At 37.3% G+C, this 27,732-nt stretch overlaps 1 protein-coding gene across 1 annotated transcript; it reads right to left on the bottom strand.

Annotated features, from left to right (window-relative positions):
- Positions 1–21,920: 21,920 nt before the first annotated feature.
- On the bottom strand, positions 21,921–27,602 carry LOC124162753 (histone deacetylase 11). Its single transcript, XM_046539390.1, has 8 exons — positions 27,505–27,602; positions 27,292–27,429; positions 27,104–27,214; positions 26,925–27,016; positions 26,639–26,846; positions 24,573–24,739; positions 24,376–24,484; positions 21,921–23,077 (listed from the first exon to the last, which is right to left on the bottom strand). The coding sequence occupies exons 1-8, from the start codon at positions 27,517–27,519 to the stop codon at positions 22,901–22,903; spliced, it is 1,017 nt and encodes a 338-aa protein (XP_046395346.1). The 5' UTR covers positions 27,520–27,602; the 3' UTR covers positions 21,921–22,900.
- Positions 27,603–27,732: the final 130 nt, after the last annotated feature.

Genomic DNA, 27,732 nt, shown 5'->3' with positions numbered 1-27,732 from the left:
CTTTTGCGCATTAATTATTATCAGTTGGAAATTAAGAAATTGGAGGATAGTGAGTAAAATTAATCATTCCATAATCTCAATCATCATACCATTAACAGTAAAGGTGTTTTAATTTTAGATTTATTTCAGACAGGAAATATGATGGGAACCAGGAGCTGTTGAAGAAAAAAGGCATTCAGAGTGATAAAGGACAACTAATCGACGCGACTAAGCAAGCCTCTAGAATTTGGAATGATAGAAACACGGCTCGGCATTTTTTCGCAGATAGCAAGTCATCAGCTGAAATTATGGGTTAATATAAAATTATTCCCAATGAATAAGAAATTTTTTACAACATTGCCAATCTACTATACATTGGAGCTGTTTACACAATTTGGAACAATCTAAGAACAATGCTTTTAATGCATGAAATGTAATTATTCTTATTATTTACAATTTTTATTTCAGGTATCGATGAAATACATGTACATCGATTTTCAGTGATAATAAAATCACTATTCAGTGATTACGAGATTATTAATGAAGCCTTCACCCTAATTTGCAAGGAAATGATTGAGCTTAAACAACCAATTTTATGGTTGATATTACATGCTGCCTGAGGTAGATAAACTACTGATACACGGAGAAGCAATTTCCAATTAATCCTTTCTTCCTATTGGAGCTCTATTGGAGGAAGCAACGTCCAATTTCTAGGAACGAGGATATGAGGGTATTTCGAGAGCATCACGCAAGAGTTTCAAATAATGAAGATACCTCTCGGAGACTCCTTTCAACGTCTAACTCATACATCTCAATTATATCAGGAGTAAAAAAAAGGTTAGCCTACCAGGTGATGCGAAAAACTGTAAATTTTAAGGGATTGGCCGAACGAAAATGAGTCAGATCTAGTAATATAGGACGTCGATGCTCTTTTAATTCATATTTGGTGATAAAATGTAATTAAAAAGTGATTTTATTGAAATATAAACATTTTTCTCCTCAATACTTTTAATCTCAGTCAATTTTTTAAATTAAATGTTACTAATCAGATACAAAGAAGCCACATTTTCAATAAATATGTCCAATTTGGTTAGCTCGCCGATTATGCTGATGGCCGCGAGTCGAATCACGTCAATGTTTTAACCCTACAAGTGCACACTTCTTTTTTCAATCATAAAGTGCACACCGGGGTCCAGCGGACCCCATAACTTTTAAATTTTTTAATTTCAACCCCCTGATATTTTTTTACTATTAATATAGTAAATATCAATAATAGAAGTGTTTCTTACACAAATATGTAAATATAAGTTATTTAAACATAATAAAATGAAAGTAAAACAATATTTTTCATTCTAAAGACATAAAAATTCTTTAAGAAAGTCACCAATCCTACTTTTATTTACTCTTATGATTGTTTTAGATGTACAGACAAATAGTTTTAACAGCTTAAGTATTACATTGTGTAGTTTATGTAAAAAAATGTTTCATATTTTTTCTTTCCATAAAACGTATTAATTTTAGCAATTGAAAACAACAAAAGTTTCTTGTGTATTTTTTAAAATTTTGTTTTCACAAATTTCATTAGGACTTCCTATTGCTCCAAAATGTACATTACTATTATTTATTTTACACGTATAATATAAATTTTTAGAAAAAATGATTTGTTGTTAATTTCTCACTCCAGTACAGGTAGTACACAGATAACTTCGGTGATCGTCACACATCGGAGCGCGGCACGATGAGCATATAATTCTTGTTTTTCTGTCTCTATTCCTTGGGCATTAGCTACATCGCATTTTGCTTTGAAGGATTTCAGATTTATCAATTGCTGATATTTCAATTTTTAACATTTCCGCAATGGTATTCCTGATTGAAGAAGGCAGGTTTTTTTCAAAATCCGTTGATGCAAATGAGGTGTGATGAGTGACAAAGCCAGTTTTTCAAAAATGTTATCCGGTTTATTTTTTCATTACTATCAATATGAGAGTAGAGAACCATTGCGTTTATACCAGCTTGGTCTAGCATGCCATAGAAAATCTGCATTGGCCATCGAAGGGTTTTTCTGGCTGTTGTACATTCATGACACAGTTGATCAAATGTGTCTGTTCCTCCTTTAGTGGCATTATACATGCAAATAATCTCGGGCTTTCCATTCTCTTCATTTATAGCTCCATCCAAATGAAAAGATGACAACAAAAGCACTATTTTATTTCTTTTCGGTGTGAAAGACACTAGGGTCATGTCAGGGTCAAAGGCAAATCGTGAAGACCGAACAATAGTACTTCTTGTAAAATCCACTGGAATTTGACGCTTGTTTTTACGAATGGTGCCCACCATCGTTATTGAATAATCTTTTAGCATCTTCTTTACAAGCTCAACAGAAGCGAACCAATTGTCGCACGTAATATTTCCATTCGTGTCATGAATTGGTATTGACAATGTCCGTACATAATATGTCGGAACAGTTTCATCTGGATTGGTAACTACTTTTCCTATGTAAGGACAGTCATTTACCATGTAAAACGTTTTTGTATCATTCATCATTACAATTTTTATGCCATACTTATCTGGCTTTCCTTTCATATATATCCGAAAGGGGCAACGGCCACGAAAACCGGGAAGTTGTTCATCTACAGTACAATACTCATGAGGAGTGTCATATTTCTTGCAATTATCTACAAACCCTTCCCAAATTTCACGAAGTGTCGCAAATTTATCGATCGTTCTGCGCAGCATTCTCGTGTCTTTATCATCAAAACGCAAGGTTGACAGCAAAAACAGGAATCGGTGAAGAGACATGGTGCATTGATACAACGTAGATCCAAACTCAGTTGACCACAGTTCATACAAATTTGTGTTGCACGTCTTCTGCACCCCAGAAAAACATAGAAGTTCAAAAAAAGCCTCAATTTCCTCAACATCTACATCACCGTGGTACGATTGAGGAATTGTGACATTTTGACGCTGCCGTTGTATTTCCTCATTTGTGTGCGTCATTATTTTATTTCGTAAAGCGCTATCCAACAGTAATTTCCAAGCTTGCCGGGGAGTTTTGACGTCGGGCACTGCTCCTTTTGGTCCAGGCAGATCCTAAACCAAATTTCGCTCTCTCTTTCGATCTCCAAATGATTTCAAACGTCAATGTTTGATGAATAGTTTACTATTATGATTAATATATGTTCAAAACTATTGTTCTACAATCCATTCCATTGGAGTTTGTTCGTACGTGTTTCACTCCGAAATTCCTAAATTATTTGCATAAGAGGAAACCAAGATATTTCACAAAAAAAGTTGATGTCCTCAAATATCCCAAAGTGATAAAAAATGATAAATGGCATTTTAATTACTTTAAACTTATAAATACGTTTATAACAAATGTATTTGCAACAAAAAAGGCAATAAACAAATGTGTTAATTTTTTTTCGCAATTTCAAAAAAATTTCATGAAGTGCACACTGGGGTCCAATGGACCCCAGACCATTTTCAATATTAAATTATAAAGCAATAAACGCGTTGAAAAAATCACCACACACTAGAAACTTTTACTAAGATGTAAAAGGAAATTTACATTGGTATGAGCTTTCAATATTTTGTGCATTACAAAAGTTACAGCAAAGAAAAAAACTGCTGGGGTCCAACGGACCCCAGTGTGCCCTTCTAGGGTTAAGAATGAATAAGAATCCCCGTGTTTTAAGATCCCCATAAACAGCCAGTTATCGCCAATTGCTATGACTTTGGTGTGAGATTGAATAAAAATTGTTTAAATAACAACAGCTCAAAAAATATCAAAATGTCATAGGTTAAATATAATGTCAAAATCAGACTCAAGCGATCAAACTCTTTCAGAAACAACGATCTGAACTAAATGGTTGGATATCCTTCACGGTAGGCACACCTCTTGACACGCTATAAGGGATAACATAACTCTAAGGATTCTGCACTTAACTATTAATCTTCTTGGTGCAAACCTTTCTGCTGGAGTATTCGTTCACACGACGTTTTTGGTCTATGCACGTATGGATTCAAACAACGTTATACTAATAATTCCATTACCTAAAAATCCTGCCATGTGATGATGGATTCCAAATACTCCGCTTCTCTGGATACTATCCTTCCCAAGCAATACAAGATGACCTGCTAATTAAAGATTAAATTATGAAATGAAATTTATAACTGGCAAATAAAGAGCATTTTTTTGGTTTTATACTATGATAACATTGTTGGATAATTTGCAGCCTGCATACAAAATATAAGTATGATGTACTCCTCCATCCCATTGAAATAGAAACCTGGATTTTTGCTTCTGCAAATAATTTCAAAGAATGCATTAATGTGAAATAGAATCATATTTTCATTTTTAATGCATTATCTTTGTAACTCAGTATGGCAATTAAAGGCGAAAATATGAAAACTATTTGTAAATTATTATGCACAAACTACCATACAGCATGTTGTTAGGTATACATCTATAAGTCATGGCATAGGAATTAAGTCTATCAGGATCAGAAGGGCCTTCAACTTGCAGACCCTAACCCAGTTGGAAACCTGAGAAGAATTCATTAAAGCCGTTCACCAAAAATTATCTTTTTGGAGCTACACGAAAATTTTGGGTGAAGTAAAACCTTGTAAACCCAGCTCAAGAATTTACCCCATCGGGAGTTGGAAATTCCTAGGCTCTTCCAAAAATCAACCCCAACTATGATGCCAGTGGACCCCAACAGTACCTACCAGAATAATATTATTTCCTCTAGATCGTTTGCAGTGAAAGCTATGGTTTTCATGTGATCTCCTGACATACCTATTTATAATGAACTGAAAATTCTTAAACTTCACATAATCAATTGTGCCACCAATGTTAAAAATGACCCTGTACACTTTCCACAAAATAGTTCTATAATTAATCATGCAACCAGAACAACAAACAACCTCAAAGACTACCCCAAAATGGACCCTTATTCTTCCTAAACAAAATCTACGACAAATTACCTCCTAATATCAAATACCTTCCACCTGTACCATTTAAGAATGCTCTGAGCAACAATTACAAAAGCCTGAAAAACTTCATGCTGGGCCCCGAGTGAGTCCATCTGCTACTAAAATTTTGTAACTATTCATACATCTCATTTATTGTAACTATTAATTTTTGTACGACTTCCACTGTCACCTATACATGTGATCTCTAGGAACAATAAACATTATAACTCCTGTTCTTTGGTCACAATGAGAGTTAGCTACAGCTAATGCTATGTAACTATAAAATGATAAAATAGTAATCATAGTAGGAATCTCAAATTTCTTTGCTGGCATGGATAGCCATGGCTAATAATAACTGTTACTTATAAAAGAAAGATGAGGATAGATGGGTTGACTGAGTAAGTAATGAGGAAGTCCTATGAAGGATAAGAGAGAAGAGAAACCTCTTGAAAAGCTTGATAAGAAAACAGGACAACCTAATCGGCCATATCCATGAGATATGTCCTGATGACGACAATTGTCAAGGAACAAGTTGATGGCAAAAATGGAAAAAGGAATACCACAAAAAAATACATGGATCAGGTAAAGAAGTAGGTGAAAGAAAAGAAATACATAGGCGAAAAGAACAGCTGACAGAAGAATTGAGAGGAAAGCTGCATCAAACCAATCTAAGGATTGTTGGCCAGCGATGAAGATGAATACATATTAACCAGATTGAATGCCCAAGAAACCACGACAGGAGGTAATATCTTCCTCTAACAACAGAATATTTAGACGGTGATGATACTGCCTTTGAATGAAAAAGTACCTTCAAATCTCATGACCCTAGGACTATGTGTCCCCCTGACCCAATCCAGCTGCCTGGCTTCACTCTCCCCCATACTTCAATAAGGATTTTTCCATTGAAATTCGGTTTTCCAGAAGTAAACCTCCCCCATTTCCTCGTTACTGCACATCAATGCATGAAACTGGGATGCTGAGAATAGAAAATGACATTCGAACATCAAAGGTGGCAGACAATATTAACACTTTCAAGGGAAACAATTGTCCGTGAAATTTATGCAATCCCAACTTGTACATCATAAGTTCAACAGAATCAGGCTTCAATGGGTGGAAAGTTAGACATATTTAAATAAATAAAAGATTGTAGCACTTTCCCACAAGATTTTCAATGCGTACAACGCGTTTCGGCTCACTGAGCCATCATCTGGTAGAATACACTGCAAAACATTTGAAAATCTCCTTTATACCCTTGAGAAAGGGGGGGAGTTGGGTAGGATTTGACATCTTTGAAGAAGGGGGTGGGAACGGGCGAACAGAGTAGAGACAGTGGGAAAAGATGCAACTACAGGATGTGGGGAACCCATGTTGAAAGGAGGACTCTAGTCATAACTGTAAAATAACAGCACGTGGGGAAGAACCATAGAAAAATGGGAGGGGGGTTGAGAAGAGTGAAAAAAAGGGGGTGGGGGTTAGGGTAAAAAGAGAGGCCGCGTGTCTTTAGAAAGGGAGATTAGTAAGTAGTGTTGCAGGAACAGAGGCAGGGGTGAGGACCCTTTAGGTTAGCTGAGAAGGAGTTAGAATTAGGGGGTACCGGGAGGAAATTGCCAGCAAAAGAAAATGGTCAACACAATACGGAAAGAGGGTGGGCGGACGGGAAAAACCCTGTGGATGTTGGGGTCAGTTAAGGCATGGGTGAAGAAAGAATTTCACCATTTGTTTTCGGGAAGGGTATCTTAAGGAGAGGAGAGTGGGTGACAAACACTTGCTCATTCATGAGCATATTCATATCACTGCACAATTTCGAATTGCTCTAAAACCCAATGATGCCAAGATGGCCGCCAGTAAGAGAGCACGCAAAACTTCAGCTCCTGTGTTTTTTTGTATTTGTGCCTTGAGTTTTGCACTTTCCGTAAATATTGCGGTGCGTGTATCTACAGTTGTGTGTGCTAACCGATCACAGTCTTTCTCGGATTCATTACCAATAGTGTTGTTTGGCTACAGAAGTTTTTCCTTTTCATCTTTCGCTGCGAGTGGTTTCTCTCCCTCTGACCTCCGTCACTCGGGCGCCCATCCGCCCAAGCCTCGGCGATCCCTAGGCCACTCTCCTGGGGCCTCGACGCCCTCTTACCCTCGGTGTGCATTTGTGGTGCTGCTGCTAGTGATTCTCTCCGGAGACGTAAACCTTAACCCTGGCCCTCCCAGTGTTTCCCAAGTGCATTTGTACTATCAAAATGTGAGAAGTGTAAAAAACCAACTTTCTACTGTTGATTCCCATTCACAAGAGTTCTCTCAGTTAGACATTATTGCGCTTTCTGAGACCTGGCTTAATCCTGCCGTTAGTGACTGTGAGTTATCCTTTTCCAATTCCCATTCAGTGTACCGTCGGGATCGACTATCCAGAGGTGGTGGTGTGCTCCTTGCCATCAACTCACAGTTCCCCTCAAAACGCCGCAAAGACCTCGAGACAGAGTGCGAAATAGTGTGGTGTGAAGTTCATCTACCCACGAACAAACTTGGAAAATTAGAAAAAGTTTTAGTTGGTTGTTTTTATCGTCCCCCCGCGAGTGATATTAGTGTCCTTGAAAACTGTCTCGACTCTGTATTAAGGGCTATTGATCTCGGCCCAATTATCTTGGTGGGTGATTTTAATTTGTCTATTCGCTGGGAGTCCTCAATGTCCGGCCATTCTCTTAATGCAGACGATAACTTTTTCTTGGAACATTTTATTCATGCTCTTCGCCTACCGCAACATAACCTCCACAATACCCGTGACCTGGCAACGTTGGACCTACTCCTTTCTACCGTCACCCCTGAGGCTATTACCCCCGGGCGAAATATTTTCGACTCTGACCACGAGTCCCTGGATGCGACTTTCCTTTTTAAAAGTTCTCAGAAGCTCCGCAGAGTTCAACCCACGACCCCCGCCCCCCGCCCAGTCTGGGCAAAGGCTTGCTGGAAGGACATAAATCACTGTCTCGACTTAATACCCTGGGGTGTTGTTTCCTCTTTGTCCCCTGAAGAAGCAGTGGACTTCCTCTACGCAATCCTTGAGAGCATCACTAAAGACTTTGTCCCGATCGCCAGCCCCAAGACGAAAAAATTCCCATTCTGGTTTAAAACTGAAACAATCCGCATTTTAAAAAACAAGAACCGTGCCTGGTACCTTTTTAAGTCCTTTCCCAATACTCACACTCGCCGTTCCTTTTCTGACCTACGCCGTTATTCAAAAACCCTGATCCGTCGAGATTATGAAGAATATGCCCAAGCCCACTGCTCATCCGTTGCATCCAATCCCAAGAAATTCTGGTCCTTTGTCAATCGTCGTCGTAACCGGCCTCGCATTCCGAATTCCATTTCATACAATGACCTCAGCGCAGTAGATTCAGAGAGATCTAATCTATTTCTTAGATTCTTTTCTGAATGCCTTAAAACTCCTTCTAGTTACCCTCTAACCCATGATCATGCACTTACTCCAAATACCAATCACTGCCTATCCCAAATTCAAACCGACCCTCGGGAAGTCTACTCTTATCTTTGCAAGATTTCCCCCCATCGTTCCCCTGGTCCTGACGGTCTCAGCCCTATTCTCATAAGAAACTGTGCTTCCTCCCTCGCACTACCCTTATCCATAATATTTAACCGTTGTTTTTCTCTCGGAGTTTTTCCACCGCAATTTAAATTTGCTAACGTCACTCCAATTCACAAATCTGGGTCGAAAAGTAATGTCTCCAATTACCGTCCCATTTCTCTACTTCCAATTCTCTCATCAGTTTGCGAGAGAATTATTCTAAACAGGCTCTATTATTCCACGTCCCCTTTTCTATCTTCCTGCCAACACGGCTTTCTCCCTGCGAGATCATGTTTAACTAATTTGTCAGTTTTTCAGCACCATGCTGTTGCCTCAATATCTAAGAAAGCCCAACTTGATGCAGTATTTATTGACTTCTCAAAGGCTTTTGATTCCCTCAACCATAGTCTCCTCCTTCATAAATTAAGTAATAGGTTTAATATCCATGGTAATTTTTTCAGCCTCTTATCTAGCTTTATTAGTGACAGATACCAGCGCGTCATTCTTTCTGGCGTCTCATCTAGTTGGTCTCCTGTAACTTCAGGAGTTCCCCAAGGCAGTGTTCTAGGACCATATCTATTTAATTTATACATTGACGACTTAGCCTCCCTTATTCCCGCCTCGCAAGCCCACATGCTGTTTTACGCTGACGACTGCAAAGTTTTCAAAACCATCCAAACTCCCGCTGACTGCCACGAACTGCAAAACGCTTTAAATACCATTTCACGCTGGTGTCTTACCTGGGAACTAAAACTCAATGAGCGTAAGTGCAATACCATGTCCATCAACCTAAAAAAATTCCCGCTTAACTTTAATTACACTTTAAACTCAATACCCGTGAATCGCAAGTCGTCAGTGAAGGATCTTGGCGTATTAATTGATACAAAACTAAATTTCTCCGAGCACATAGAAACAGTTAAGTCTAAGGCCATGTCCCTTTTAGGCCTACTATACAGATACTCGGAAATCAAAGAACCACAAGCTCTTCGTTGCTATTTTTCGACAATTGTCCTCCCTGTTATAGCCCATTGCTCTCCTATTTGGGCGATGTCGGCTCCGTCAAATCTCTCCGCCTTTAAATCTCTTACTAACTTTTTCTCAAATATAGTAAAATATAGAGTACCTCACATGCGTAATATGCCCACTAACACCATTCTAACTTCTCTCTCCATTCACAATCTTCCTTCTGTATGTCTCAAAAGTGACCTTAAATTTATCTACAATATCCTCAACTCAATCACAGACTGTCCTGAACTCCTTTCTTTTCTTAATTTCCGAGTACCCTCCCGCCCCACGCGCACCCACTCACTGCTCCACACACCAGTTCCCCGATTATCACTCATTCAACGCTCACTTTTTTACCGCCTTCCTTCACTTCTGAATTCCCTTCCTCCGAGTATTGATCCCTTTTCCCTATCCCCGAAAGTCTTTACTAAACTGGCTCTATCTTATCTCTCTGAACATCAGTAACAACGCTTCCCATTTCTTACCATTGCTACAATTTTCCTTAGTTTAATATACTTGTGTCCTTTAATTTCGAGGTTTTGATTCTCGTTATATTCTATGTACGTGATTTTTTGCATATTTTAGGTTGATGTGATTCCCGTAACATTATGTGTATTTTATTTCTTGTTATATATTATTTATTATCTTATTATTGCGCCACTGCAAATTGGCAATAATTGCTGTATGTGGGCTTTTGAAATAAATAAAATAAATAAAAAAAAATAAAATAAAACATAAAGTCTTGTGCCCTTACTTTCAAAGTGTAGAATTTCACGTTGAAAATGATAATGCAAGGTCTGTAGTTAGTGTTTGGTGAGAAGTGACGTTTCATCCCCATTTTTCCAGCACCTTCTATGTTCTTTCATTCTGGTAGTGAAACTTCTGCCTGTTTGACCGATGTAACACATGTTGCATGATTCACAATTAACTTTGTAAATGCCAGACTGATGGATGGAATCTATGTCCGTCTTCCGATTTGTGCATGGCCTTCAGCAAGCTTCCCTCTTTTGATCCGTGTCATTTTATGTATTTTATCAGCCAATTCTGATGACTTTCATGAAAATCGGGCCCACATTGAATGTGTTAAAGAAAGTTTTAGGACCAACAAGAGAGAATGGAACCTGGAGAATAAAACACAACAGGGAAATCAGGGACCTTTTCAACTCATCAGACGTGTTAGCTGAAGCTAAGAGCCGCAGATTGCGATGGGCAGGGCACATAATACGAAGATAGCATGAGGCCCTATTAAAACAAGTCTGGGCAGAAAAACCCTGATGGGAGAAGACCTCCAGGAAGACCGAGAAAAAGATGGAAGTATGAGGTGCGGATTGATATGGGGAAAATGGGAGTCGAGGCGGATGCAGAAGTTAGAAAGAGTTGGTGGCAGACAGATGGCGAGGCTAAATACCATTTAGGGTATGAATGGCCATGAGAGTGGGTGAGTGAAGCAGTTATTGAAGGGATGAGCGCTTGGGAAATGTAATGACGATTGGGGAGTGACACGAGAACGTTTGTTCATTCAACAGGGCACTGCTTCCTCTCTGCACAATTTCCAGTCTTTCCAACATGTCCAGTCTTTGACCTTCCCTATCCCTGTCGAGTATTTCAGGGTGATATGCACAAGTGTGGCATTCTTTGAGGAGGTGTTTCGCCACAAGAGAAGTGGAGTCTCCTTTCTCTCAACACTTCTTAGTGTCCCCCAGCCCTCTTAGGCCTCTCAACAGAGCAGAAGAGTCTTTGTAATCAGTGATTGGGGCTTTTTTATGTCAGTATATTGCAGTACTGTTGTATCGCGGGTTGCATATATATATATGAATTTTACTAGAACTTCTATCATCAGGAAAAACAACGTGTCTCTTTAGAGTTGATTACCTAACTCACAGCAAAATTTAAATGCAATCTGGTCGTGAAAGTTCTTTCTCTTATTAGAGGGGTGTAAAATTGACCTAAACAGAAGCCTAGACAAATTTTTTTGGCGAAGGTAGATGAAAGGTGAAACAAAGAGATAGAATGCAAATGCAAAATGAAGCACACAACAGTGGTGGAGAGATGGCTTCATGGCTGGAAACAAATGAAAAATTCACCTTGATCAGGAATCAAACAACAATCTTTCACTTTCTGCAGAGGCAGATGTTCAGACAAAGTGCCCAGCCAATCAAAGCATAAAAATTCATGCATAATTCTGGGTTTCCCAGGGAAATTTGTATGTGTACGCATATGTATTATTTAACGTTCCTAATCAAAAGGCTTACACTTGGCAGTAGAACTTTTATACTTAATATATGAATGCCCCACTCGGCACCTCAAGACGTTCGTCACAATTTAAATAGTCAAATAGATAGATACGTGTTTTCATAAAGTGCAAATTAAAATGTAATTCATCCATTTTAAAGCATACATGCATATAAAATAGGCCAGAAAATGGATGTTGAACTGGAAAAATTGAAAGTGGAATGAATTTGAAAGAAAATATTTTGAAATTCCAGGTTGGAGCATGAATTGATGAATAATTCATGCATAAATCCAGATTCTCCCAGTTTTCCCGGTCGCTTGACACCTTGTCAGACCACCAAGCTATCAAAGTTACCTTACCGGCACTTTTGACGGGGGTGTATGCTACCAATACCCCCCAAGTACAGAAAATAGCATAGGCAGAAAACTTTTTTTGCAAGTTATCATTACGTTACCCTTCACAGATGGTGCACAGTTCTATAAGTATTCTGAGAGTCAAACAACTTCTTATTACCTTTTCAATATGGCTTCCACAAGCAAAGGTCTATTGGTCTTGCTATCACCTAGGTAGTAGACAAATTTTTGACTGCACTAGACAGCGAAACTGAAGAATGTAAGTAATTGGCTTTTTTTACTTGACTTCTCCAAGGTATTCGATACATTCAACCACCAAATCTTACTGAATAAGTTAACATCTTAAGGCATAAGAGGTACAGTAGACTCTCATTAATACAAACCACCTTATTACGAAGTTCTCGTTATTACAAAGTAAATCATTGGTCCCAATGAAAAGGCCCATCCAATCTAAAGTAAAAGAAACGTAATTACAAAATTTTCCTTATTACGAAATTAGGAACCTCAGTAGCAGTCCCTGCGGTTATAAAATGAACTTTATTACGAAGTTCCACGAATAAGCAACAGCATTTAGGTGGGTACTCACTCCATTATGTCATAACCAATGTGCTACATTTAAGTTTTCCTCATTTACTGTGCCCAAGAATGACAATTATGGTTCTTTCCTCAGTAGGAGATACTTCAGTATGCACACAACATATAATAAGCTTCATTCCCGTGGAATCATGGTGATACACTCATTACCACTCGTAAAATGGACGTACAGTTCGTCCTCTTCCTACACACATTCGATTAACAAACTTTCAGAGGTACAAACAATTCAAAAAATTCAAGCGTGTCCAAAATTTTTAATTTGGTGCCTTTCCAGTTGGTCGATGCGATGCATTGTGGCATAGAGGGACTCGCACTAAGGGCATAATCTGATAAAGTATCATTGAATCCAGTGTGAAGTCAGTCACTGTTCAGCATTTTGCCTGTTCTTCCTTCCTGCAGACATCAATTATTTCGGCTCCGGCTGCATCACATGCCCAGCTAGTTCAGTTCGTCACAATCATGAGTTAACAAACAACTGTGATACAGTGTTGCATTCTGCAGGATAACCGCACTCCTCAATGCCTTGCATCGGTTAATCATCTTACGAGCAAGGTCTCAAGGAATGCATCTTGTTCGTATATCAAGGACTTACTGCATTCAGGAATCTATCAAACCTCAAGAGTGCGTCATACCGCATTCTTCTTTTGAGAAAGTGAAGTGAATGTATTATATATTTGGGCCTAATGTAATTGGATATATTATACACTTGATTCTGAAGCTATTTTGTACTGTGACTACAAGTGTACAGGAGATTGAAGAGACAAGAAATTTTGACGAAATATATATTTTTTTCAAAGATTTCTCAGAGAACCGTTCATGGGACCAAAAATCCAGAAAGTTTACTGTATTCCCTTTCTTTGGGTAGAATTATGTCTCACCTTAAGATCCAAAATAGTCTCAGCGGTGTTAAATGGTCAGAAATGCATTTCTCCTTTTTGCTTTTGTTTTTCCCAAGGTGTGCCTCAAGGTTCCATTTTGGTCCAATTCTATTTCTATTACATGAGAATAACCTCACCAATTTTGTCTCCTCAGCAGCTGGTATTCACCCAGTTCTATGTACTGATGATGCCAACTCTTTATAACCAACTCTACTGTGAAAGGCTTACATACACCAGTCAACTTCATCTCATAGTTAGTATACATGTAAAGGGCATAAAAATAATTGTTTTAATGTCAATGTTACTAAATCTCAACTTGCCTACCTCTCTAATATTTATAAATCCTCAAGCTTGATTAATGTTGACTTTAATGGAATCTGCATTCCACAGGTTGACAATACTATATTTCTGGGCATAAATATTGAAATTTTCCATCTTTCCTGGAAAAGCATGTGTTTAATTTAGCTGCTAATTACATTCATTAGGCCCACTGTGTCCACTAATGTTCTTCTAATTATTCACTGTGGGGAATTCTACGTCTGTTTACTGAAAAGTATTCTCCACTGAGGGTCCTCACCCCAAGCATAGAACATTTATAGAATTCAAAAGAGAGATATATGATGAATTGTGAATAAACCATCCAGAACACTCTATCGCCCTTTGGTTAAATGTCTTTGGGTACTATGTACTTGTTCCTAGTGTTTACATATTTACTGTTTTACTCTATGCCAAGTCAAACTTTCATGACTCTGTTCCGAACTCCGCAATTCATAACAAGGGTACTTGGCAGCAGGGTGATTTGCATGTTCCATTTGTACACATCAAGAGAGCCACTTGTGGCTTTGGAACTATGAGCTTAAGGCTATATAACAAGCTCCCAAAGAAGCTAGAAGGTCCTATCACTATGACAGCATTCAAGAACAAGGTTAAAAACTTTTTACTGTCCCGATGCTTTTCCTCAATTGATGAATTCTTAGCCTCATTACTTCTTATGTATCTATGTGCATTTTTTTTTACATGCTTTATATTTCTTCATATACCTTTACAGTATGTTAAATGTTATTATATATCTTGTAATTAAACTTTGTAAATTATTAACATGCCATATACAATATATGAGTAAAACATTTTATCCAGCAATTAAAATATATTATTATTATTATTATTCTACTTGTATTAATGACAGTTATTTGCAATGGAAAAATTTATTTTCCTAAAAATGTATACACTATACACAATTAAGTATAAAATTCAATCACAACTAAGTACCAACTTCCCACAAGATTACTTTGATATATATACATAATTGTATTAACGACTCAACTCTTTTATACAAATTCAACTTTAAATCAACTGGTTCATACATATATATTTCATAAATACCACAATATGCAATAAAATCATACTACAAACCCAAAGTTTAGTACAATCCAATTAGTTATACAAAATAAATAGGATTGGGCTCAATAAATATGTAATGTATTAATTGTCACTAAGAACTAAGTTTCCAGGTACATTAGAAATGAATAATTTCAACAGACTATAATACCATATTTTTAAAAAAAATATTGAGTAACATCCATGTTAAAGAACATAGAATTACTTTGCAGTTACGTAATAGTGTGATGATTTCTCTGAAATATTCAAGGATCATCATTATGCACAAAAAATTAGACTGATACCAGGGGAGAAGTTAATTAAGAGATATTTAAGCCACAAGAATGAGTGGTGTCACTTTGCTGGATTGAACCTTAATGCTTACAAATGTCTGTAATCAGCAAACAATATAACGACAATTTAAGTTATGAATGTTCTAAACATACTTGTATCTCAGCTGGCACCAGGAACCATATATCCAGATATCCACAAATACAATACTTTGATTCTCGGACAAAGACCCACAATAGGGATACTTGATCCCAGAAGAAAGGATTAAATTGTATCCAGCACAAGTACTTAAAAGGGGATAGTGGCAAGATAAACGCCCACTCATACAGAGGATACAAAGGTAAAAAAGGGTACAGTACAGGCATTACATCCAAAATTTTCTCATTCTGATTGACCATAATAATGCATATTCAATAATGGCAATTCTTACGGGCAAGTCCCCTTCACCACAAGCTGAGATTCATCTCAATAGTATAGGCATGTCTAGTAATTTTTGCATGGGTTACAACAGTGTTTGTGTGTGCCCCCTATCAATTTAGTCCCTCTTGTCAATGATCATGAAGTAAGTGTCCTAATATAATATTGATGAAAAATTGAAATAAATGTTCCTATATTTTTTTCAAATTCATCTTTCCATAAGAAAACAATAAATTTCTTATCTTTGGTTTTTAAAATTAAATTCTATACTCGAGTTCCTGGGGTTTCAAGGCTACTTTTGTGCCCCTCCCATGTGGGTGCTTGGAGACTCTCTATTGCCATGCCGACGTTCATGAATGAGATTTAAAAGAACCTATATGGGCCGTCTAATTTTTTTTGTGCCTTCCCACATTGCCACAACCAGCAAATACGTGTGAACTACCAAATGAATAAAATACATTCAGTAAAACTTGCTTGTAACGAATTTCAGGGGAGCATTGTTCTATTTTATTATAAACAGGATTTCATTTTATCCATAATGAAGGATTTTGCCCTATACATGAAAGGACTGCCGGCAAAAACCACATATTCTGTAAATAGTCTTTATTTAATCAACAGATCCATAACATTTAACCATCATTCCACCCTTTCAATCAAACGGCTATAAAAGGAAGGATTTGAAGATTAACAGTAGAACTATGTGGTGACGACCATAATATGAACAACTGATGATAAGGTAAGGAACGGCTAAGTAGCCAACATGGCCATAATTTCTTTATAAAAGATTAAATAATTGCCCAAGGGACCAAAGATTAGTTTGTAAAAGTGGGGTTTTGTATATCCGAACTCATTACATGCAGGGAAATTAACATTGGTGATCATCCGCAAGTCCAAAGGACCGGGAACTGACGTCATTACAGGCGGAATTTCGTTATATGCATGATCATTACAGCCGAGTTTTACTGTAGAACCTGACGAGGATTCGGTTTACATAAAATTATATTTTATCATTGACATTTGGTATGTAATCATCCATAAAGCAAAAATCTCTGATAGTGTGGAAATAGTGAGCCCCCCCCCCATTATTTGCGGAAAAATTGATTAGATGGCAGTTTTTCAATGAAAATTTTTATTTCATCAGATTTAATAACATATGTTGAAAAATAATTGATGAATTTCTAAAATTCACGTGTCTACCCATGTTAGACCTCAGATGCAATATCACTGAGAGGTGTTGCATGCCACAAAGGTACCACGTGCGATGACGAACCGTCCATTGCCAAAACAATGACCTTAAGCGACCCCGGAATCTTACACTATGAAACAATAAATAAATTTTAACTTGATAATAGTAGAGCCCTCTTAGATCTTGACATGATGTTATGTATTGCTGATATAGCATAAGATTATTTGTCCTGGCCAGGTATGGCTGAACAACCACCAACAACAATAAGTTAATTGTGAATACTACTTCACAATTATTCCAAAAATTCTGCCAATTCAAACAAGATATCTGGGAAATGTAAATTTTATAGGGTCTTCAAAACATTGCAAATAACAGCAATGAAACAGGTATTATTTCCTAGGCCACTCATAGGTGATTTGCACCATAAATTGTGAAGGCACATGGCAATTTTGAGATTGTCATTTACTGAATCCAACTCTTTTGCTATAAAGCAGCAAAAAATATTGTGGTTGGCAAATTTTTTCATACACATATGTTCGTTGTGAAGAGTTTTTCTCTACAAAGAGTGAAAATACTAACAGAAAATGGGAGAAAAATCAAGGCCATTATTTTTAAGCACAGAGGTGTTTTGCTGTAGAGAGAGCTGTTATAAAGAAGGTTGATAGTGGTAAAATAAAATTTTCTTTGTTAAAATAGGGTATAATTATCAAGTGAAGTGAACCTGAAGAGTAATCCAAGAGATGAAAATTACCCAAAAATGATTTCAATAAAATATGCAGTAGATATTCACCCTTGACCACCCATTTTAAGTTTGCAAGAAAGCAGGGAAAAACAACACATGACCCAAATTTCCATGCAGCATACTGCACTGACTCATTAAGAGCAGTTTTTATAAGACAAGATATTTTTATAAGATAAAATGAACAGTTATTTTTGCCATAACTAGGGAAAAACTTACAATCGCACTGATAGAGTACATACAGAGAAAGAATGAGAAATACTACCTCATCACTTATTCTTTTGTTCATTTGCATTGACTTGTTCTATGAATATTTGACAGAGAGAAGTTGGAATGAGAAAATTTGAATGATTCCTGGCAGGCATGCCATTACCATCACTACTATCAAACCTTGTAGAAAGCTGTTCATGCATAGCACCCATCTCAGTAAATGCTATCCTCTCCTTCAATTTGAGTTAGATTAGGCCATTACACATAAATTAAATAAAAAGGACACTGCAAGAGCATCGATGGCTGTTTTGAGGGAACAGTTCCCATAACACCTTATCTCAATCAGGGGCGATTTCCAGTGGCCAGCCTGATCTCCCGATTTGTCCCCTTGTGATTTTTTTTCTATAGGGTTTCTGAAATTCCATGTTTATGTGAACCCTCCAAGGACCCTACAAGATTTAAGAACAACATCCAGGATGATATTGCCAAAATAATGCCTCCTATGCTTGAAAAGGTCATAACAAACACCAGAAATTAGTACCTCAAGGTATCAAGAATGGAGGACATCATCTACATGATTTTATCTTCAAGACTATTTAAAACAAAAATTTAGGTATGCACCTACACTGTAAAAACCAAATAAAAATTTTCTGATTCATACAATATGTTTTATTAAGTTTTCAAAAAGGAAGTTATGCTGCCCCACCCTTTACTTTCGCTGGTAAGGTTGCCAGGTTACCTCGTCTAATAAGGGCCTTAGCATGTCTCAGCTGGGCTCCATGACCACTGGATCTTTTTTAAACACCCTCTACATATAATGAAATTGATGTTCAAAGTACATTTTTAGGGATGTGCGAGTACTCGAAAATTCGAGTCGAGTCAAGTAGTTGGTACTAGACTCAAGTTCTTCGAGTAGAATCACGAATGTGGAGTTGAGTCGAGTAGTTTTGGTTATAGTGCTGTTGAAGACAGTAAGTTCAGAAGAAAAATGTGTAGCAATAGACAATTTTCAGCAGGCAGTAATACTGTCACATGGAGTTGTCAAAATCTGATGCCTGAGCATGTAGAACAATTGATTTTCCTGGATGAGGACTTGAAAGGATCAAATATTACATGATTCTTTTATTTATATGATCTTTATTACGAATGAGCAAATGTCTACAGGGATCTTTCTAGTGGTTTGGATAAATATATAAATTTAATTGATGTCATATTACCAGAGGTTAATTCATGCCAATTAAGCCTATGTTTGACCAATGGACCTGTTTAAGACACATTAATTTTAATTCATATCCTAATTCTGTCACAATAGGGTGGTTTCCTATTATTTTTTATTGCCTAAATCAAAAGATTATTACTCATGGAGTACGTATTTCACACTTTTCGATTTTTAAATGGCGATATCTATTTTTGCAATTAAACGAAAAGTGAAAATTTTCAAGCATGCAAAAACGTGACGGCTAAGTAGGAATGATGGGAAAAAGACCGTGTGACATATTTCTGGTTCCCCCTGCCGCCTTGTGAGGTGACCTTGGGGCGAGGCTTGAGCGCTGATACGACGCAGGATGCTAGCAGGTGACTGAGTACCCTTTCTTGGCTTGGATAAGGATTATTGATACTTTATCAAACGAAGAAAACTTTTCGATCTTAGCCAGTTTTAATAGATGATTATTAAGAGATGTTTCCCTGAGCTTTGTGCCTCATGCATGCATTGATAATCTCAGATGATGTAAAACTCCTATCTAATCATACAGAATCTAGGTCCCTGTGACGTCACATGGAGTGGCGTCGCATGGGCGCCAATCTGGTCTTTTCCAAATGACGTTAAAGTTGACCATTAATGTTTGCCTAAACTCGGATTTCTGAAACCAAATAATTTGTATATTATGAATACACTAATGGTGGGTAACGAATTGCAATCAATGCCTTTCGTTTTCTTTGATGAAGGAAACTACCCTATTACAGTCTTTCTACATCCGGAATAGAAAATTCACAAGGGGTTTGGAAAAATGAGAATATGTTGGAGCATGCATTGTTGTATAGCCTGGTCCAGAAATTACCATACTCGGCTCGACTTAACTCGAGATCAAAAAGTGCTACTCGACCATCCCTAATATTATTTTAATTTCTCAGCTATTTTTTTTATTCTTAGCACTATTTTCACACAAAGCTGTGAAGACATATAGGTGCCAGCATTGCAAACTTGTTAAGAGGAGAATTTGACAAAAGAGTTCATTACATATCCACAATTTATTGTTTGCTCCAGCATAATATCCTTTTTTCTTTTAGAAATATTCCTAAATTTCATTGAGTCACCATCCATTGTAAAGAAAAATAAAACTGCTCAATCAAAAAATACGTACACCCATGTCTCGTATAGCGCAAGGGATGCGTTCCTTGGGGTCTTTGCGCTATACGAATTTGCGTTATACGAGAGCGTTTTAACATAGGGAAGATAGGGATGCGTTCCTGGTAGCATAGGTCTTTGGTATTGAATTTCCTCTAAAACATCTATATTACCATAAAAAGCCTTAGAAAACATTATTTCTGTAAATATTTATAGTTTAAAACATCTTTAAAGATAGTATTCACGCATTCAAAGACTTTTATTCACGTTAAAAAAAATTCTTACGTGGTTTTGAAATTCCCTCCTGTCCTGCGGGTGGGCTAACATCTGCTATCTCAGGGGATCGTAATGCGTCGCCGGCAGTTGACGATTTTTAAAACTAGTCTAAAAACAACTGTTGTGTCACCCAGGCCCTTGTGTAGCTCATCGAAATGACAGGAAAATGCTACTTTAAATGCCATTTCATAGCTAGCGGAGTTTATGAATGATAAATCATTTTAATTTGAAGTCCTCCGAGTCATTAGCAGCTACGTGAAACAGTCTTTAAATGCCTTGAAACCTGACCCAGGTTTTCCTTCCCTGAAAATGAATGAACGAGAATGCATTCTTTTCCAAAAGAATATCGTCTCGTCAACACTAGATCTAGTTGAGGGGGAAAGGAGCCACTTTCAATAACAGCTTGGAGTTCATCAGAAAATGTTGTGGTGGCTGCGCTATCAACACTTGCAGATTCACCTGATATCGCCGCACTGAAAATACCTGCTTGCCGTTTAAATTCTGGAACCAACCGCTTTCACTAAATGTCTCGGAACGATTACCACTCTCGTCTTTTTGTACTGATTCACTATGAACTTTCCGTATGTGTAGACCGCTTGGTTGAAGTTGGTGCGGCTGAGGTCACTGATGTTTTAACTTCGTCTTTATTCAGAATAAGGCATCGTGCGTTTAAACTTCCGCGCAATATCGCTTTGACGTTCTCCATTTTCAAAGCAATTGACCTTTATCAATTTCTCTTCTAGGTTTATGGTTTTTCTTGATAAATTCTTGATTTTTCTACCCGCATTCCTATTTTTTGCCATTTTCTCTTGGTTTTTACTCTGCATAGCTCTATCGATATCACCTTCTACTGCTGAACTGTATTCTCGAGACGCAGAGGGCCTACGACTGCGGGGAGGGAATGAAGCTATTGTGTTTGAGACTCTATAGGGGACCCTCTTATATGTTGACGCTATTCATGCGCAACTCGGTCACCGCTCCATTTCTCCCCCGTGAATACCGATGACCTTGAAGGCTTTAGCGTAGACCCTCTACCTGGAAGTCAATCGCCCGGTAACCTACGACGGCAAAAATACGTCTCAAACCATATTGCTGAAAAAAAACTCATTTCCACTAGCCCCACGCTTAATTAACGATCTAAATTATTTATTATCATTCTGTTAAGGAGACGAGATAAATCTTCGGTAGGTCGGCTATCTGGACCCAATGACGAGTAATACTTTTGGCAATTGCACAGCAATGAATTTCGATTAATATATAAACAAAAAAGAAGATTTGAGGCAAGAAATAATATTAATATGCGTAAATTGATAGAAATTAAGTGTGTACTTAGCGCAAGTTCACGTTTTATCACGAGAGCGTTTAAAATTTTTGATTAGGCTACACTGCGTTGCAATGTTTCCCCGAGGAACGAATTTGCGCTATATCAAAATTGCGCTAATCGAAATTGCGCTAATCGAAATTGCGCTATACGTGACATGGGTGTACTGTGCATTCTCGCTCTCTGAAGTGTTTAATTCATTGACGCTTTGTAGCTGTGAGAAAATACAATGCAAATTATATACGCTTCAAACTGGTCCAATTCTTACAAAAATTAATTTACAGCTGTGTTGAAGGTAAAGTTATCAACAATGTCCATACCAATCGCATGCAATCAATTCCCATGGATCCATATTAATGATGATAACTAGCTAACAGGAGAATCATTCCATAGATTGTCACTTGATACGCAAAAACTGCCAACAGGCTCATTGCTTCATATAGGTTTTTTATTCAATATAAATATGATTTTAATACTACTTGCAATGAATAGGACAACTATATAAATGATGCAAAATGCATTGTGGAATGCATGCAGGTAAAGAAAAATTAACCCTTACAGAATAAATCAATATAAGCATTTGACTTAATTATCATCAAAAGTAACAAAGAAATAACAATCTCACAAATAAATAGATAAAATCTTATAACTGCATGTCGAAAAACTTGAATAATTTTGATCCCTAAATGAAAATGGCCTCGGCAGTTTCTGTTATCCCAGCCTGAAATTTGCTGATGATATTTGGATTGAAAACATGAAGCCAGGAGGCAGAAAAATTAAATAATTAACCTCTCCACTGATTTCTAAGAATAAAATTATGTACATTACACCCGTTAAATTCAAATTATAACCACCATGTAAAGCCTTCTTCTAAAATTATTTATAACCCATTATCAAATCATGCATGCGGAAGACCAGGTCAAAATATGACATTTGGTACTAGCACCTATAGACTTTTCGTTAAAATCCAACAATACATTGCATACACTAATTTCAAAAACCATGCACAGCCATTTAAAAATGGAACTTACTATGAGATCACATTAGTAAAATAAATTCAAGTTAATTACATTGTACATCCCAATTCACAGAAAAAAAAAGTTGGAAAAATGGAAGCACATCCTCACCCTCACGAAGCATGGCAAGGATTCACTCATTTACTGCTATTTCAAGGGCAGGAATCAAACCTTTTTCATTCAAATTCAAAATTGAATCAGCAATTATTCTGGCAGTTTTCTTCTGATAGCCACCACTAGTGAGCATTACGATAGGTATTTTATTTTTTCTGACTTTGAGGAAGACAAGTTCATCTCTTCGAATGATTCCCTGCAGCACAAAAATTGATATGAATAAAACTGTTACATAGACCAAGAATAATCTGTCAACTAATATAAACAGGGTTCCCACTCTAACTAAATTATAAAATTCACGGTTTCTTCCAGGTTTTCACGGTCTAAATATCATCAAATTCACGGTCTGTTGATAAGCGATTTTAACCAGAAATATTGACGACGTAACAATCACCGCCCGCACGTTAACTAAAAATGTATCAACCGCGACAGGCGCCGTGAATTCAAACTTAGCTATGAAAGTGCAATATCTCAAGACGTCACCCATCGATATCAAAATTTAGGTGAAGCTTAAGGTTGTGAGTGGCAAAATGAAGGGAGCAGTGAGGTAGGGAAGTAAAGAAGTGTCTGATTTTTTGCCAGGGTTAATGAACACTTTGCTTGCCGGTCTTCCAATCACAGGCTCAAGATCAATGTGTCGTCATGGCACAAGGCACTAGTGTCGAGATAAATGTGTCTCAATGTGGCTCAGCCTTGAAACATGATTTAAATTTCTTTTTTCTTTTGATCTGTCAATTGTAGTTCTTTTTCTATAAGTTAGACAGATTTTTAAGGTTTATGATGAAATTCACGGCTATTTCCAGGTTTTTTCACGGTAGACGAAATTCACGGCTTATTCACGGTTTTAAGGTTTTCACGGTTGAGTGGGAACCCTGATAACTATGTACAGTAGATTCCGTTTAATGGGTCCACCGGTTACTTGGGGCAGCCGCTTAATTGGGGCAGATCTTGAAGAACAGAACCCAATAGAGGAATATCCCAGAGTATTCTCCGCTTAATTGGGACAGCATGCCGCTTTATTGGGCCATGAGTCGGCGACATAGACTCTATGCTTGCGACGAAATTAAAATTTTTTGTTTTCAGAATACTAATTTTTTATATTTTCCTCTTTTGATTTACTCTTATTTTTCACAAATGTTCTTATTCTTGCCCTATTTTGAAGGCTCTTGCTGTTATAGTATCCGCAAGAGGATAGGACTTTTCTTTAATAGGACTTAGTAAAAGACATTCATTCAAAAATGTTATAATTCTTAAAAATGGTAATAAATTAACTAAACTCGCTGATTTATTAATCAAATTAATATTTTAATAAACTTATGTTGCATTATAAACATTTTTTAGTCTTCTTTCTACCATTTCAAAGTTTTTTATGTCCATATACCTACAAGAGAGTTCGCCTAATTGGGGCAGCCGCTTAATTGGGGCAAAGTACACAAGTCCCGATATATCCCAATTAAACGGAATCTACTGTACTAAGAATGTTAGTCCACTTGCCTGAGGGGAAATGGCTAAAAGTCCAAGCCTATCACCATCTAAAACATCTGTACCAGCATTGTACACCACAACATCTGGATGAAATTCTCTAAGTGCCTTCTCTAAATTGCTGGAAAACATGAATTAAATGCATTTTCTTTGAAAAAAATTTGTAAATAGAAAGTTTAAATTAACAAATAACATAATTGAATCCTCACATGTCCACTTTGGTGAGATATTCATCGTCTTCTGTGAAATGCCACAGCTCAATATGCCTCTTTATTGCCTTTTTGGCTAACTCATCTTTTGGATAAATTCCTTTGTTGTACACGTCAAGGATATAAACATCATTCTGGTCCAAGAAGTCTCTTTCATAGCCATTACCCTAAAATAAAAATCATAACTCAAGCTACAAACAAAAAATGTAAATTCAAATAACATCCTTATGCCGATGGATTTAGAATAAACTATGACTCTATGGTTAAAATTACTCAGGTAAGAGAAAATGAAGGCTAGGTTCACTTTATTAATCAGGGAAATATCAGAACAGGGAGATATCCAAATCACCTACATAAATAAATATATATGTACCACGTAAAAAGGATGTGAAAGAGAAGAAATTCAGAGTGAAAATATTAGATTTCTCCTTTAAATCCTTAATAGTCTGTCCAATGTAATTCATTTGAGGCTGACCCCTGCCAACAGCCCTTTTTCCTTGTTTTCATCCGGCCTTCATGCCTTATGATGTGGCCAGTAAAGTTCTTCTTTTTAGGGCTTTTAGAAGACTTCTCTGTACTCCCACTCTTCTTGGCACTCCCTCATTACCTACTCGGCTGATCCATTTTATCTTCATCACTCTATCTTTATAATTCACCTCTTACATTTGCTTCCAGCTTGGTCCACTCTCCTACACAAAAAATTCCTTGTCCTAACAGAACCTGATCTCCTGACCTTCAATTCCTTTGAAATCGATTGATTTTGGCATGACTTGGTGGACCGATGAGATATTGATGGTGAAGCAAAAAACCCAGTACTGTTCCACAAACTTTTATTTGCTGTCGAATAGTTTTGACGGCTACAGTATCATAATCACGACAAACAGAATGAGCACTTACAATGCCGAGCCTTATATATCCGTCAACAGTAGGGGGGAGGGAGACCAGGAGGCGGGTTAGAGGGAGGGTCCAAACATAAAAGGATGAAATCTGGGTAGGGAGAGGCGAATGGAAGGTCAGGAGGTGATGAGGTTAATGGGGGGGAAGCGGGAATTGGCAAGGAAGAAGTCAGATTTTAAAAGTTGATAAGAAATGGGAACACTTGAATTCAGTCTTGTCATTCAAAATTTTGGTATTAGGGGCAAGAGTGCATTTAGTGATTTCGAGAATTTCTAAAATATCCAGTATGACACTTCAATTCCTTTCCCCGCCACCATAACATCAATTCTCAATCTTGGCCTTGACTGAGATCAAAAGGAGGTGGTAGGCATGAACAAAAAAGGGGGAAGGGGAAAAAGTTCAGGTGAATCCGTGATCTCACAGCCATGGATGCATGGTTTTCGAAAACCAATTATCACGTGGAGCAGTAGGAATAGGAGTGGCCGCTGATAAGATAGCAGTTGGGAAAAGGAAGGTATATAAAATAACAGACAATGTGCATAAATAATAATATATTATTTGGTTTACGTCCATTGTGAAAATTAGATGAAATTAAAATGAAAGTTTGGGCTGTTCGTGTTTTCTGATTCTTCGTGCCGTCTCTCCTCATCATTACCCTAGATAATCGGGAGTTTGCAGTACTACATAGTTATGTAGACCAGTTAACACAAAGTTTATAAAGGAATTTTACAAAGGACATATAATTGCACAATCTGACAAATTTACTAAAGCAGTCAAAATTGCATCATGTAAAGCGGTGAATTGCAAGAATGCATGAATGAGAGTTTATTTTTAGTGAGTTTGTGAGTAAATATATTTCTGCATTTGCACAATTTCGTGCCATAATGAGAATTTAATGCAGCTTTATCCTGAGAAAATATGTGCCTTCTATAAGGCCTTACGACCAAACAGACCTTATTGCTAGCTAGTGCTAAGGAGCCATAATGGCAAGGAGTGGATGGAAATAATACATTTACATCTTATAATTCTGTGAAAGAGGCCAAGGGAAGTGGGATGATTTTTAATTATAAGTAACTTTGACTTAGCATAAATCTGTGCATTACATTAGAGTATGGTAAAACTACTTCTTTTAAGATGTCACAGAATTCAACAGCTATATTTTACTCAACCTGGTGTGCATCCAAATCCACTATCATTGCCTTCTTCACCTTCCCACCCTGTAGAAATAAGAATTTCAATAGAAGAGTGATATCAGCATACGGACAAAAACCTCCTCCTCTGTCTTTGCTACAATGATGGAAGCCGCCTCCGATATTTATTGCCCATCCTCTGTCAAGAGCTAGTTTTCCCGCTAATATGCTTCCACCAGTTTGATACCTGTAATCAAGTATAAACATCAGTTCATACACATAAAAATACATTTTCTCAATTTACCTGAGGAAAAGACCTACACACCTCATGGGCTTTAAATAACATTTCTGTACAATGAAGTTAGGCACCAATGAAAGCGGCGGAATTTCTGCAATTCGAGCGACATTCCAGCTCCACTGAAAAAATTGGAATAAAGCCGTTACAGCAGGCCGTGAAAGCCGTTTCAGTCCATGAAAAAGAAAGTCAAATAACTTATCATATACCTTCAAACTCTTCAAGTACTCCGGTGTGTGCACCACTAGCAAATCTTCATTCTGGACTTCATTAGGCCGAGTAACACTGTGATCATTAACAAGCATCGCCTCTTTCAGGTACTGAAAATTACAAATTAAAACCTTAAGCATCGCAATCCTTCCTAATATTAAGAGATCATTAATAAACGTTCACCCACATGAAATATATGGGACCATTTCGCCGCATCAAATGGATGTAGTTTCTCCAAACCACAAAACCGAACATTATACTCCCTTCGGTATATTATAGGTAACTGATGGGGCTCTATCTCAAAATACACAGAAGAAGAACATTTCTGTAAGAGAAATAAAAAATATTAGCAAGGTAAATTACACCAGCAGGAAACTTCTGATAATAATTTCACAAATACCATCTCCTTAGGCATCTATTTATTCCTCGTTAATCTCGGTTAAGCCATTACAATTCCCACGGGAGCTCGTGACAATTCGTTTCAATTCGAATACCCGCGTGAAGTTATCCCACGCCACGGAGGGCAACGCAGCAATGTGTCCAATTGTAGCAAATTTAAACTCAATGTAATATCACACTTGCTTGGGATTCACTGGGGGCATCTTTAATAACTAGAAGATAGCATAGT

The sequence above is a fragment of the Ischnura elegans genome, chromosome 7 (assembly GCF_921293095.1).
Source record: "Ischnura elegans chromosome 7, ioIscEleg1.1, whole genome shotgun sequence".
Taxonomy (NCBI): Eukaryota; Metazoa; Arthropoda; class Insecta; order Odonata; family Coenagrionidae; genus Ischnura; species Ischnura elegans.
Note: the sequence above shows the minus strand (reverse complement) of the source record. Positions and strands in the feature narration are given on the sequence as shown.